This window comes from Penaeus chinensis, chromosome 42 (genome assembly GCF_019202785.1).
Source record: "Penaeus chinensis breed Huanghai No. 1 chromosome 42, ASM1920278v2, whole genome shotgun sequence".
Taxonomy (NCBI): Eukaryota; Metazoa; Arthropoda; class Malacostraca; order Decapoda; family Penaeidae; genus Penaeus; species Penaeus chinensis.
Genome location: NC_061860.1, coordinates 177,238 through 192,237, shown reverse-complemented (window position 1 = coordinate 192,237; position 15,000 = coordinate 177,238). Strand labels below are relative to the sequence as shown.

General features: G+C 36.4%; 1 protein-coding gene across 2 annotated transcripts in view; it reads right to left on the bottom strand.

The window, feature by feature from the left end:
• Nucleotides 1–15,000, bottom strand: part of LOC125047798 (TATA-binding protein-associated factor 172-like) — a 39,318-nt gene that overhangs the window by 9,669 nt on the left and 14,649 nt on the right. For both annotated transcript variants that reach the window (XM_047646247.1, XM_047646248.1), the window contains exons 8-22: nucleotides 14,849–14,984; nucleotides 13,830–14,015; nucleotides 13,296–13,512; nucleotides 12,236–12,917; nucleotides 10,827–10,973; nucleotides 10,472–10,628; nucleotides 9,837–10,098; nucleotides 9,609–9,708; nucleotides 7,987–8,135; nucleotides 7,522–7,639; nucleotides 7,005–7,142; nucleotides 4,785–4,850; nucleotides 4,176–4,298; nucleotides 3,300–3,536; nucleotides 2,235–2,502 (exon numbers count right to left, since the gene is read on the bottom strand). In XM_047646247.1, the coding sequence (XP_047502203.1) occupies nucleotides 2,235–2,502; nucleotides 3,300–3,536; nucleotides 4,176–4,298; nucleotides 4,785–4,850; nucleotides 7,005–7,142; nucleotides 7,522–7,639; nucleotides 7,987–8,135; nucleotides 9,609–9,708; nucleotides 9,837–10,098; nucleotides 10,472–10,628; nucleotides 10,827–10,973; nucleotides 12,236–12,917; nucleotides 13,296–13,512; nucleotides 13,830–14,015; nucleotides 14,849–14,984 (2,986 nt within the window). The remainder of the gene's footprint in view (nucleotides 1–2,234; nucleotides 2,503–3,299; nucleotides 3,537–4,175; nucleotides 4,299–4,784; nucleotides 4,851–7,004; nucleotides 7,143–7,521; nucleotides 7,640–7,986; nucleotides 8,136–9,608; nucleotides 9,709–9,836; nucleotides 10,099–10,471; nucleotides 10,629–10,826; nucleotides 10,974–12,235; nucleotides 12,918–13,295; nucleotides 13,513–13,829; nucleotides 14,016–14,848; nucleotides 14,985–15,000) is intronic.

Here is a 15,000-nt window from a genome sequence, read left to right as displayed (position 1 = left end):
TCTCTATGCATAGATACTATTATGGGGAATATATGCCATGTATCATTTTTGCAGAACTACAAAATTATAAAGACTGAGCTGATGTACTTCTCTAAGATAACACGAAGTTAGTCATAGGGTATGTTCTAACTCCTGTCCTTTCCTAAATGTTTGCCCTCTTAAAATGAGATCAAGATTCCATTCTTAATCATCAACTTCATGCTCAACTGACTACTGACTGGTACATGCATTGTCCACTCTGGTTTTGTTTTATTAATCCATTTACACAATAATTATATCCTATCAAGTCAATGTAGACCATTACTCACACCATGATGACATCTTTGCATCATGCACGATATTGATATTAACCCCTTGCCGACGGATACGACGGGTAGACACGTGCTTTGCCCACTGTTAGTACTTGTTTGATTGTTTATACACATAGATGGCTATACTTGTACTAAGTCACCAATGAGCCAGTTAGGAGTACTGCCCGTCTCGCCCGTTCACCCTTTTCTTTGATTTACGAAATATTTTACATTATCTTACTTTGCTGTTACTGATATTAAAAAACATTATAATAATTATAATGTTTATAATAAAAATAACACCATCGATATCCATAGCACTAGTAAAAAACACGTTTTTCCCGCCAATTCAAATCACGTATGGTCACAAGGTCTACTAATTGACTCCTTTGTGGCTAAGCACTAGCAGAGCCATCTATGAGCAGACATTTCACAAAAAATATAGAAAATGGGCACAGCATTTTCCCCATTTTTTGTTCATTTTCCCCGACGGCATTGGGTTAAGCATACCTGATCTCACATGTTTCTCATATTCTTTTTTTTTTTAATTTTAATTTCTATTACTATTATTAGTGTTATTATCAATAGCATTATCACCACTACATTATTAACAATAATAACTAATAAAGCTACATATTTTCCTTTCCAAAAATTCAAGGAATGTGGTAACTGGTTTGGTCATGTAGGTCTAGAAAGTGACTAAGCACTTCTTGTAACCATCAACAAAACAAAACTAGTTGACAATACAAGTGCACATGTACACCCAGCAACAACAGATTAATAGAAATTCCAAGCATCATAGTAAGCTCCCAAAAAGAGATTAACTACATATCTCCTCTTAATAACACAATAACTGTGAGAGCATTTACTATAATCTGCAGCAAATGCCATTTACAGAATTTGCTGTGGGGGTTGAACCTGTTGGCCACATGTACTGTCCATTACAGGTTTTTGTGAACTTTATTGTGCAAAGATGGCTCCATAAGTACTCAGTCAACATGGAGTCAGTTAACAAGCCCTTGTGACACCTGATTTCCCTGTTCCTTGAGTTTCCAGGATTTTTTTTCTATACTGTCATTATCATTATTACAACTGACTCTAGAATTATTATATTAAGTACTAACAATAAAAAGTAAGAATCTTGACAAAAATCTAGGAAAAAGGTTAACAGGTACACACATGGGTTAAACCCACATCTGACGGACACGGCATGTATGATGTACATGCCGTGCTCACTTTGAGTTTACATTATCAATTGTTTTTACACATTGATGGCTACACTTGTACTAAATCACCAATGAGCCAATTATGTTTACCCATTTCCTTGATTTTTGATAATATTTAATGTTATCTTATATTACTGCTATTAATGTCTAGAACAAACCAATAATTATGTCTATAATAAAAATAACACTATTGATATTCACAGCATTAGTAATAAAAAACATTTTTCTGACCAATTCAAGGACAGGTGAAATCAGGTAAGGTCACAGGATCTACTAATTGACTGCTTTGTGGCTACGTACTAGCAGAGCCTTCTATGTGCACAGATATTTCACACACACACACACACACACACACACACACACACACACACACACACACACACACACACACACACACACACACACACACACACACACACACCACACACACACACACACCACACACACACACACACACACACACACACACACACACACACACACACACACACACACACACACACACACACACACACACACACACACACACAAAATGCACAGGATTTTCCCAGCAGCATCGAGTTAAGATATTTTGTGCATGTATATCTTGTTGTACATAATGCAAACAATACTGCTTTAGAATATTCTTTAGTAATTTATTGTAACCCACAAGGATTTTACTTACAAATTCAAAATTTCTGCCCAAATACTAATGACAAAAGAAAAAGACCTTGCTTACCTAATAAAGGCACAATAAGGAGAACAATGTAAGGCACAACATCAAATCCCAAACGATCAATGACAGCAAATATGCATTCAACAGCTCCTTGTCGCTTGTTATCATTATCGATAGCAGTCAGCGCTGGCACAACCTGCTCCACCACATAGGTCATTACAGGCACAGTCAGCACAGTGGCAAGGGAGCCCATCACTCGAGTCGTCATGTGGCGCACTTCACTGTATGGATGGTAGAGCCAGTGCTCAAACAGCTCTAACTTTGTCTCAAACTGGAAAAATTCATATTTGTTACTAGTGTATTCATTCAATTCATTCATTCTTTGCATCATTTGTAGAGAGATTAATGATGACTTTGTGTTATGTACATGTACGAATGTGTCTGTATATTGAATTTCAATTATCTCAAAACAGGGTACTCCATCAAGATGAAAGCCTGCAGGTTTGTTGCTCAGGACACTACAAAATGCAATGAAAAATGAAAACTTGTCTGTATAAGCAGTTCTGGATAAAAAAAGTAAAAATATTTAAGAAAAATAGATGGATTTTAATTTTCTCATTAACCAAGCAGTGTGTGAGTTTGTGAGAGCCCTTTTTGTATGCTGAACTAGGCATATTCTAAAGCTGTGTTAGTATGTGTTTCATTTCAGGCACAATGATGTGTGTGTGTTTGCATATCTGTACATACGAATATCTATATCTAAATCATGTCTATAACTGAAATTCATCTAACTCGTACAGGTTTACTTTGAACAGATACTTTCATATCCAATATTTTTCTCAAATAAATTATATATTAATTTGTAAAATTTTCATTATTCAATTAAATAAATAAATACAAATTATGCTGATACAGTGAACAGAGCATATGGTAGTTTTTAATACAGGTTACATTAAACAATTTTTTTATCTTTTTTCTTAATCCAAATACTCAAAATATTAATCACTGTGCCCCATCAGTGGACCAACAGTCAACCAAATGTTAAATATGTTAAGAAGGATACTAATTGTGCTAACTTCTAATCTAAGAACTATCAATCATAGTCCAGACATCAGGAGAGCAACCAACCTCTGCAACCAACTTAGGATGTAGCGTTGGTACCACAACCTCCAGAAGCTGCAGCTGGTGCACTGCCTCCTGTGAATCCTTCACAGTAACCTCATTCTGGGGAGGTACAATGAATGGACTACACATAAGATCCCATAGCTGAGGAACTTTGGTTGGCAGTTCAGCACCAAAGTACTGAGCAACATGTGTCAGAGCGGTTGTGCATCCTCTCCGTTGAATTTCTGCTAGCTGTTGATTCTGGAAATCAAAAGGATAATTGACTTCCAAATTTGAATTAATTTATTTTAAAAGCATATGGTGTGTATATATAATCATACTATTTCAAATTCACAACATCCTACTCTAGGGTTTCAGGGAATAAAACAAATGTGTTCTATTCCATATTCACCATGCCTGCTATCTAGTGTAATATACAAGAATGTCTGCTCACTCATAGATTTTGTATCAAAAGTATTGGGTATACCACAAAAAAAACAATAAATAAAAACAAAATAATAATAATGATAATAATTTTTGAAAATACATAAAAGTAAAATCAATATTTTTTTAAAATAATATTAAAGTATACATTGGGATAAAAATCTTAAATGTGCTGCATCAAAAGGTTGAAGGGTGTAGTTATCAAACTGACTTTTTAAAAATAAAAATAAATATACATATGAATAAAGACTAAAAGCTGTCATTTTTGCAACACTGCCCCTTAATCACTTTGCACTACATCCTGTGAACTACTCATTTTAATGTTCCATTTCCTTTGACTGTCAGAAGCTATTTCTAATACCAGTAATTGATTATAATAATACAATTAGCAAAAATAAAAAGTAAAAATAACAAATTATTATTAATAAAATATATTAATAAACAATCACAATCTACCTCTGAGTCTAAGATGGCCTCAGTAACCTCACTAGGGTCTTCTTTCTTTGCATTGGCTGGTGGTCTTCCTGGGCCTCGTCCTGTAATTGATGAAGTTCGCCTCAGAAGCTGGCGCTCTGCATTCTGTAAAAGTTGTGTAGCTCAAGTACAGATCTTGATTTTATGCCTGATCTCTCTTCTAGCAAATCCCACACTTTATTAAGACAAAAAAATAAAATTCCAGACAACTATTTTTTGTTACTTAACTCAAAGGCAATGAGTGACAATATCATATTATAGTAAATAATTTAGATGTCTTATCAAAGCTAAAATCAATGTCCCAATTACAAGAATGAGATCTCACACACGCTAACATGAGATGGATGACTACCTATGCATACAGAAATGAATACAAAAGATTGCCTATCCTAACCTAACTTTATCAAATTTTACTCATCATGAAGAACAGATAAAAATGAGCAGTAATTCTGATATACAACTCTGGAATCTATACAAGAAATGCACCTATGTCTCACCAAATTAAATAAATGCTGTATATTAATAACTATAATCAACACATTCTCATATCTACAAGTTCATAATTTAACTATAAAAAGAGGATATCTGTACCTTTAGCTGTGATGACAAGCTCAAAATTCCTTTTTGTTTATTGGCATCTCCTGTGTTCTTGGTTTCCTGTTAAAAAAAATGTTACTAGCTTCAAATATGTTTAACCCTTAAATGATAGCAACATTCTGAGAACTTCATATCCATAGATGACAATGGTTAATGGTTAATGGTTAGAAGAGATAAGTGTTAGACATATAGCACTATGGTAAAGTATTGTGGCATAAAGGGTGGAGTTAACAATCAGGATAAGATGTGTTTAGATATAGAGATTGTAAAACTATGTTGGATAGGATGGTGGTGAAAAGGGTATAGAGGAGGAGCAAATGGAATACAGTGGAGATTTGTAAATGGGTGATCAGATAAAATGGAGAGTATGTGTCTGAGGAAGGGAGAGTAACACTATATGAGGAAATTGAAAAAGAGCTATTATGAAACAATCAAAGGATAATACGGTAAGAAAAGATAGTTGTAGAAGCAGGAGAAGAATCCTGAGAATGAAATAAGAGAACTGGGGAAGTTGGTGAAGAATCGAGAAGAATGTCAGGTGGGGAGGGATCCAGAGAAGGACATTGTTGAGGCATAAAGGAGTCACATGAGCATCTAAGTGGGGGTGGTAAGGATATTGAGGAAGGAAGAGGGAATAGTGATGCACAAAGAGAAGAGGATGGGGTGTTTTTTTGGGTGAGTTGGAGGAAGAGGGGTAGGGGGAACTTGAGGAGGAGGATGGATATCGGCAAATACTTTAAATGTAGAGCGTATAGTAATAAAGGGATTCAAGGATGGGTGAGGGAGCAAATTATTCTCTCGAGTCATGTTTAAGAACTTTTGGATGTCTTCAAGAGTTTCTGGAGGGGGGTTGGGTAGAGAGGTCTGAGAAACAAAGGTTTTCTTATGCGGAGGAGAAGAGGGACTGGATGTCTACGGAGCAAAGGAAGAGGTGGGTGGGAATGTGGTAGGAGAAGATGAAGTGGAATGTTTAGATTGTCTGGTGCGACAGGTAGAGTGATAAGGAGTAGAGGGATGCAACAGGGAAGTGATAGAGATCAGTGTCTGGATTTAGAATGGAAAAAGAATTTGACTGGGGGAGAGAGAGAGTAGAGACAGGATGGTTTGAAGTAAAGGGAAGAGATACTGTGGGAGATGCTGAGACTTCTTGAGAACATAGGAGGGGAGCAGAGCAAAATACAGTTTTGGAATAGGTAGAAAGAGACTTTAGGGGGAATCCCAAAGAACTGATCCCACTTGGCTGGGCCAAAAAAGATACTCAAAAGGTTTGTAGAGGTGGAAACAGTAGAAGGATGAGGGTGGGAGGAAGATGGGGTGGTATGGGGAGAGGTAGTACTGTTGGGAGGATGACAATAAAGATGAAGAGTAGTAATAAGGGGGGTGAGGGTAGACAATGAAGAAGACTGTGCAGTAGAAGATGGAGTGGAGGATGTTGAGTGAGAGGAAGGGGTGTATTCTGATGGATGGGTAATGACCTAGGTGGATAATCCAGAAACCAATAAAATCAAATTTAGAAGGGCTAGTTGATGAAAGGGCAATCCTTAATGCCCCTAATAAGGCTAAAATGTCTTCATTACTGACCATGGTGAGCCTGAAATAAATGGGGAGAGGAAACGGTCTACCTCTCAGGACCCCCATGAGGGGTAAGGACAATTAACCAAGAGAATACTGTGCCCATGGCTCCTGGAGGCCTTTTAGGACTGACACAAAGCCAGCCTTTCATTCTTTCAGCACAGCTCTCACACCTTAGAAAGTGGACAGAAGAAGGGACTGATGAAGAAATGAAGGAAAGGGAAGGGAAGGGAAGAATATATCAAATAAAATATGCCCTGAAGCAATATAGCAATAAGGCCTTGGGCATATTGTTGCTCTTCCCCTTGTTTATTTAATATTCGTTCAGCTTGAATACTTCCTATGATGAATCTTAATGAAATACAATCAGCCTTACAAAAAACACAGCTAGAAAAAATATGGGCCATGGTACATTTTTTTCAGTACCTTAGCAGGAATTAACTTCCACTTTGACTTATGTTAATTTTTTTCTCTCAATTTGTACACCAATTATTTTTTTTCAATTTATATTCTCTGCATCAACTTATGTACATGGTTTTGTCTTTCAAACTATATTATCATATGCACTATTTTCTCTCACTACTATGTACACCATTCTTTCCCAATTTAAACTATTAGATACGCCATTTTTTCTTAATTTACCTCATGAGGAATTTTAGGAGTAAATTCCTGATCTACACAGAGAAAAGAAGCAAGATTCTTGATCACTTTGCCATTTGGGTTGGTTTGTCGGTCCATACACAGCTCCAGCAGTTTGGTAAGGTCCTTTGCTGCTAAAGCCTGTAAAAGAGATAGTTAAAAAAAAAAAAAAAAGCTTGATATGACTATTATATAAAACTGATGCCTAAACAATATTTGAATATCTATTTACATTTAAAGCGTCCTACAATCTTGTTTTGGATAGCAACATAAATGGTATATAAGTATACAAGACAACTCATATTAACATTTGAGTGCAATACCTAGAAACTATCTCTTTTCAAAAAGTAAACTTTTGATATAACCTGCCCAGCTTTTCATTCACACTGACATCTCTTAATGTCGGGCAAGTTATTCCAATATGAGCAAAATTATTTTTCAATCATCTTTTCAGGTGGAACAAAAAGAAACTTAGACCTAGTTGTACCTTGCAAACCAGGGGCTAAATATTGTCCCATACCTGCAATTGTTCGATCTTTTCCTTCTTGATGCTGTCCATGAGAGGCTTAATAATTGGGTTGAGCTTGGGTGGTAAAATCCGAAATCTCACTACAGCACCAGAGATTATTGCCTGAGTCCTGTAAATGAGGATAACAAGTTAACAATGGTATTACATAATAGATCAAGAAAGAAACAATTATGGTTTTCTAAAACTATTATCCTTATCATATGTTACAAAGTAAGTGGTTACAAATGAGCCTTTGGTTTGCAATGATTGAAGGATGAGAGCTGTACTTCAATCTTTTATTGAGACAAAGGTACATAAGAACAGTTGTTGATAAGTGATGAGAGGTTGACAAAAGGGATATGAATATATATGAATAAAACATCAACAAATGAAAGGTTTCCATAATAAAGGTTTCTTACAATATAATGTTAACATAATATTGAATTACTACTATAGTAGAACTGTCACAGAACTTACGTCGTAGATAAGCTTATCTGGTCTGTTGAGGTTTGCGACACATTATTTTGAATAGCTTTCCGTCTCTCCTCCAGTGTACTATGAACTTTGGGTCTAAGGCGTCCTCCGTTAAATAATGTTAAAGCTACATGCCCGCTGAGATTCTGAATCTGAAATTATAAAAGTAAAAAAAATACATAATATCAGGAAAATGACTCTTATGGCTAAAATGCTGTGAATAAATGATGGTACAGTCCCCTACACTTCCAAATTTACAACTCAGTGCTACTAATATGTGAACCATCCAAATACATGTCCCATTCTTATTTTAATGAATAAATTGTCAATTTACACACTGGAATCAGAAGGGTCTGTGCTCCTCCTGAAAAAGCAAAATTTTTAACAACTGAAGGTATGTGAGGTGACAGTCCTTTACCCTTGCATTCATCAAATGGAAGCACGTACACCGCTTATCAAACCCAAAAGAAAACTGCCTGAGGGGTACTGCATCTAAAACTAGATCAAGCACACACAGTAAAAGGACTAAGTGATATTCTTACAGAAGGACTACTCCACTGTTATTGGAATGGCATGTCCATATGTGCCAGGTCCACCGTGAGTTCAGTTTATTCATTGTATTTACACATAGATGGCTGCACAAGTGATTAGTCACCAATAAGCCATTCACTAATTTGACCGATCTCACCTGTTTGATTTCTGGAAATATTTCATCTTGTTTTATATTACTGTTGGCATTGTTAATACCACTGTAATAATCATAATGTCGAAAATGATAACAACAGCACCAATATCAACAGCATTAGAGAGAGAGAGAGAGAAAAAAAAATCTTGAAAACTCAAGTAAGGGGAAAATCAAGTGAGGTTACATAGACAACTAATTGCCTCCTTGGTGTCTGAGCACTTGTAGAGCCATCTATGGATAGATACATTTTACAAAATAATGTCATAGAGAACCTCACACTTTCCCAAAAGCACTAGGCTAATAACACAAATACATTCTATTCCACTATTATATGAAATAAAAAGGCTGATACGTCAGTGTTCCATCTCCTTCAAAGAAATAATCAGTAATTGCTATATTTCATGGATCTAATTCTTAGTAAGTAAACTAGCCTTATAAAAGGTCAACAATCTTGCACTTGCTCTGAGCTATCCAAAGTCACCAGCCACTGAGTGACCATGATGTATCACCTTTCCTCTCCCCCATTACTCATGGAGTACCACCACCTAGCATGAGGGGAATTCACAGTGAATAATGGTAAATTCCTTTTTTTCAGCCATTCTGATCAATTTATGCATACTTTTCTTGATTTCATGAGCTCTTTTTTCTCAGAATATGAACATGTGATAGAAACATAAAATCAAGATCCACCTGTCCTTTAGGGTTTATTTGAAAAGTTGCTCTTGATTACATAACATCAAGACAATTTAAACAACAACAGACACCCATGTGCCAAAGTGAAAAACAACAGACAGCATAATCCCGAATAAATTAAACAACAAGACTATTTCTGTAAGACCAAAAAGTTAAACAATAACAGACAACAACAAACCATTATAAGCTAAACAGATGCCACTAAGCCAAAATAAACAAAATAACAAGAGAAACTACTCTGGCTTACCTGTTCTAAGGTTAATACTGGAGCATTTATAAAGGCCTCATCTAAAGGAAGCTTATAATGTCTTAGCATAGCCATGAAGTCACGTGTTTCCTGCTGTAATCTGAAAGTAAAAAGACACATTATAAATATATCATACTTCTAGTAATAAATAACTATCTTTAGACTACACATACACCTGTAACAGACCTATCATCAAAATCCAAAAGATAAGTACATTGCTCAACTCACCTTGTAAAAGACAAAGCAATTTCATCATAGTAGACAACCTCCATCAGACATGAATGTAGAGCATTCTGAAGGAGTGAATGGCACTCTTGGTTGGCATATATTGATGCCCATTCCCTAACCACAGCTCCTGCTGCTAGTCGCTGCACTGCCGAACGAGAGCTGAGATGTGCAATAAGAAGGCGAATGTAGCACAGAACAGGAGTTTCCTCGGGAGGGTACACTATCCCTGGCATGGGCTTAATCACATAGTTTGAAAGGCAACCTGGAACAGTAAAAAAGGATGTGATCCTTATCTTCAAAAGGCATAAAATAAAACTGGAAACATGGAAAAAAATAAAAAAATGTAGAACCAGCTATTCTCTTTTCAAGTTCACCAGTCAGTATTATTAATATGTGAACCACCAGCCACTACTGTTGTATATGAAACACATGTCAATATAAATAATAGTGTGTATGCTTTCAGACAAATTGAAACTAACAGTACACTCACTAGTGACATACAGCAATAAATTTGGGAGATGGAGTGAATTGTACATTATAATAAAAAAAAATTAAAAAGTTGCTTCTAATCAATATAACCATAACCTTTATACCAATTACCAGCAAAAAAAATCATGATTTTTTATGGGATTTACCTAGGAGTCTTGCAGCAGCACATCTGGCCCTCACAACCACAGATTGTTTCTCACAAGGATCATTATACTGTTCACAACCACCCAGGTAATATTTGGCTTCAGCTTTTTCTGCTGGATCATTTAGGGCGCCGACACGCAATCGCTTCCCCTCACCTGACTAAAAGAATGAGTATGTTAAAATAGGTATATATGAAACAGACATGTAAAACTGTAATATCATGGTATGGATGGAGACAGGGGGAGGTGATGTATGTATGTGACAACCACATATTCTCAAGATGTGTACCTGCCAATGTGTTTGCCTGGAACAATAAACCTCAATATACCTATAGAGAAGAAAAACTTAGCACCACACCTTATTATGATGAGCAATTAGTAAGAGTGTTGGCTCTAGTGGAACCTTGGGGTTGGCCATCATGAGGCAGAGCCAAGAAGCAATCATAGGACACACAGCTGGCAGCAAGCTCTCAAGGCTCGTCCTTGCCAGCATCTGCTCCCATATCTGTTAAATGAAACAAAAGAAAAAATATGTAATAATAGTTTTCAAGGGCCATAGTTTGTTAACTGTGTTTACACATAGATGGCTCTGCAAGAACTTAGTCGCCAAGTAGTCAACTACTAGTCCTATCTATCTCACCTGTTACCCCTTCTCCTTTATATTTAGAGATTATTTTTCTATCTATTGCTATTAGTATCTTAACCCAATGCTGCAGGGGAAAAAGAATAAAAAATGGGGAAAATGCTGAGATCATTTTCTATATTTTTTTGTGAAATGTCTCTGCACATAGATGGCTCTGCTAGTGCTTAGCCACAAAGGAGTCAATTAGTAGACCTTGTGACCTTACGCGATTTGAATTGGCGGAAAAAAAGTAATTTTTACTAGTGCTATGAACATCGATGGTGTTATTTTTATTATAAACATTAGTAACAGCAAAATAAGATAAAGGAAAAGGGTAAACAGGTGGGACAGGCTGTACTCGAAATTGGCTCATTGAGACTTCTATGTGTAAAAACAATCAAACAAGTAACTCACAGTGGGCATAGCACGTACGTACACGTCATCCCCGTCGGCACTGGGTTAATAAGATAATAATAATCATAATGTCAATAATAATAACAGTATTGATTTCAGCCAATGGTGACAAGATTTCCACATGCTTTGCTTATCAACACACCTGGGATTGTGTGTGGTCAGCTGCTCGAACAAAATAGCTCGGGGAACAGATACTTACCTTGTTATGTACACATTTGGCTATAACATACATGGTTTTCCAGTATCTGAGACAAAGATAAAGCTCTAACCTAACATTTTAGGGGCCATAGTTCCTGAACTGATCCACCCTGAGCCACCAAGTTCCTTAATGTGGAAAACTTGGAGCTGGCTGAGAGTGCATGGCTTTAACAACTGACATTGGGCTTCAACTCATTCTGGGAAGAACATACACACAGTCAATAATGGGTTAAATAGTATAAAAAAATAAACAAATAAAACAATCAAAAGATGGAAGAGATCAGATGATATCGCACTGGGCTACTAACTGTCTCACTAGTGGCTGAGCACTTGTAAAGCCATCTGCGTGCAGGTATACGTATGTACCTGTGTTTAAAAAATTAAGGAATCATACATTAATAATAACAGCACTTAACAAAAGGCACATTAAGGATAGCAATTGTTACTGATAACAGCAATTAAGAAAGGGTGTTTTAGAAAAGAGCATTTTACATCATTTACTGACTACTGATGACTATACAGATATTCCCTACCTTGAAAACAAATTCAATGTTGTCTTCTGAGGTTTCTAACAACGCTCTCTGATAAATGTGAGTGAGAGCTGGTTGGATGATAGGGTTCAGCCATTCCAGATAATCCCCACATTTTGTCTCCTCTTGAGGAAATTTGACATCTGCTTGATTATTTTCAGGTTCATTTTTCACTTCCTCCTTTTCTTTTTCCATTTCCTCCTCTTTTTGCTTTCCCTTTTCTGTTGGCTGATTTTGACTGCTACTCTCATCCTTTTTCATCTCCTGATCGTCTGAGGGAGGGACTTTCTTGTCATCTTGTTTCTCCTCGTCTACCAACATCTTATCATCTTTGTTGATATTTTCCTCTGCCTCCGGCGACTTCTCTACTTTGGCTGTTGCACTGTCATGAGAGTTTGTGCTTTCTTGTTTAATATCTATCTTACTACTTCCTTCTGCTTCTGAATGTTCTTCCATTGCCATTTCCTCCACTTTGGCTGTCACATTGTCATAACAGTTTGATGAGTTTTCTTGTTTAATATCAACTTGTGCTTCCACTTCTTGATTTCCTCCTTTAACCTTTGCACTGTGTGAGGCTGATGTGAGGGTAGCTAAAGTTGCAAGGGCAGATCCTCGCACAGAACTACTCGAGTGGTAAAGAAATGGCCAAAGCCTTGGAGCCAGTTCTTTCAGGTCACTTTGCATGCTGTCAAATATACAAGAGGCAATCATCAGTAAAATTGCACACAGCTTCTAAAATTATGTTTCCCAAGATTCACTAATATCTATATATCAAATACATAATACATCACTTTTATATGGCTATGATTTGGAAACCCATACTCAGGACTAATAATCTAATCACACAGTCCCAATGGGACATATGTTAGGCTTCCATAAGTAAGGATGAAGACAACACAGTGCAGACTGAACTATTATCCTAGAGTACTAGCTTGGAGGAAAGTGGATAAAAGTTCTTATTTAGTGTACTGAAGTACCACAACTCAGATTGCAAAACAGTTAAAAACATGAAAATGCCTTTGAACATTATCTAAATTATGTCTGCTTGCTCCTTTTTACACACCTGGCATCACTACTTAAATGGGAAAGAAGTTTTGATAAAAGCAGTAATATGGAGTTGGTCGAGGAAGTTAAGTCATCTATGTCAAGAAGCGAATCCCACAATGTAGCCACCAGCTTTGTAACTACTTTTCGGTCCAGCAGCAAGACAACACTGTCAGACACAGGAACCAGACAAGACGCAGCCACAGCCACCACATCATCCATCTCATCCACTAAGCCTGAAATTTTTGGAAAGACTGTTTCATTAGCCAACTTTCATTAACTTATTTCACACATTTATCTCAGTTTCTAAAAATATGTCAACACTGAGATATCTTATGTAAATCTCAGTTTATTTGCCAATCTTTTCAACATCCATCTGAAACTTATACAGCCTTCTTATGAATCACACATTTTACTCTTTTAAAAACTTATCGTAAATAACTTGAGCCTTTGCCTCCATTCACTTTTAATCTAAATCTATCGAGATTAATTTAAGACTCCTAAATAAAGTGATAAAAAGGACCATACTCCAGCCCGTTACGAATCATCATACCTTTGTATATATGTGGATATGCATGAGTGAGGAGCTGCGACCTGAGGTCATCTCGGACAGCCAAGAGGTACTTGAGGCCAAGTAAACCCCCATGGCGAGCCTCCCATTCCTTCCACGACAACATTGTTTCCAGCAAGCTAAGGACACCAAAGACACCCCCATCTGAGAGTAAGTGCAAGATTCCACCTGAAAGAGAAGGTAATTTAACTTTTATTATAGTGAGACATTTGTTATTAAGACTAAGAAAATACAGAAAGAGGTGATTAATGTATATGAAAGGCATTCTGAAGATGGAAAGAAAAAGTGAGTTCAGAGTGATACCAAATAACCCTGAGAAAATGAAGCTATATATGCTTTTGCAAATTTTTCAATTTCATCTTTGCAATTGATTATACTGACACTCATGACATATTTTTATGGCACTGTATAAGACTTAAATACAGAATTCAATTTAGAGTACATGTTTCTGCATGGAAAAGGAAAATCAGGCACTTCTCAAAAATTATCCAACTAGAAAAGATGACTGGTTTAACAGTTTATTTCCATAATAATAAGGTAACTTGAAAAGAGTTATTACAAATAACAAGTCAAGTAAAGGCCATGGTAATATGTGACCAAGAGATAGAATACACAGGTCATTTTTAAAGGCATATGTGAAATTTGGTTCAACAGTTAACTCCATGATTACTACAGCTATTGAAGTTTCTACTGCCATAGGTGTACAGATAGAGGACTTCTATAATGAGGTTTTTCTCACTGATCCCTGGATAAGGGTATACCATAATAGAAGAGATATGATATAAAAATCAACAGAAAGACAAAGGGGAAGATAAAAATGAAGTAGGAATGAAAAATGAATTATTATTTATTATCATGGGAATATCAACATCCTGTAAAATGGCCTTCAAAATAATCATTTGAATGCAATAATGCACTAACTTCCCTATAACCTTTCTTTAAAGTACTTAAACACAAACAATTATACAAAGTTTTGTATACATGCATATATTTGATCATACCCAGAGCTTGTGCACATGTCTCCCTCACAGGCGCCACAACTTGATCTGATACAAAATCACCAAAGCGGTCTAGAGCCAAGACACAGACCAACCGCACAGCCATGTCCTCTAGCCAGGCTTGGTGATACTGTTCCATCTGCAAGACAAAGTTT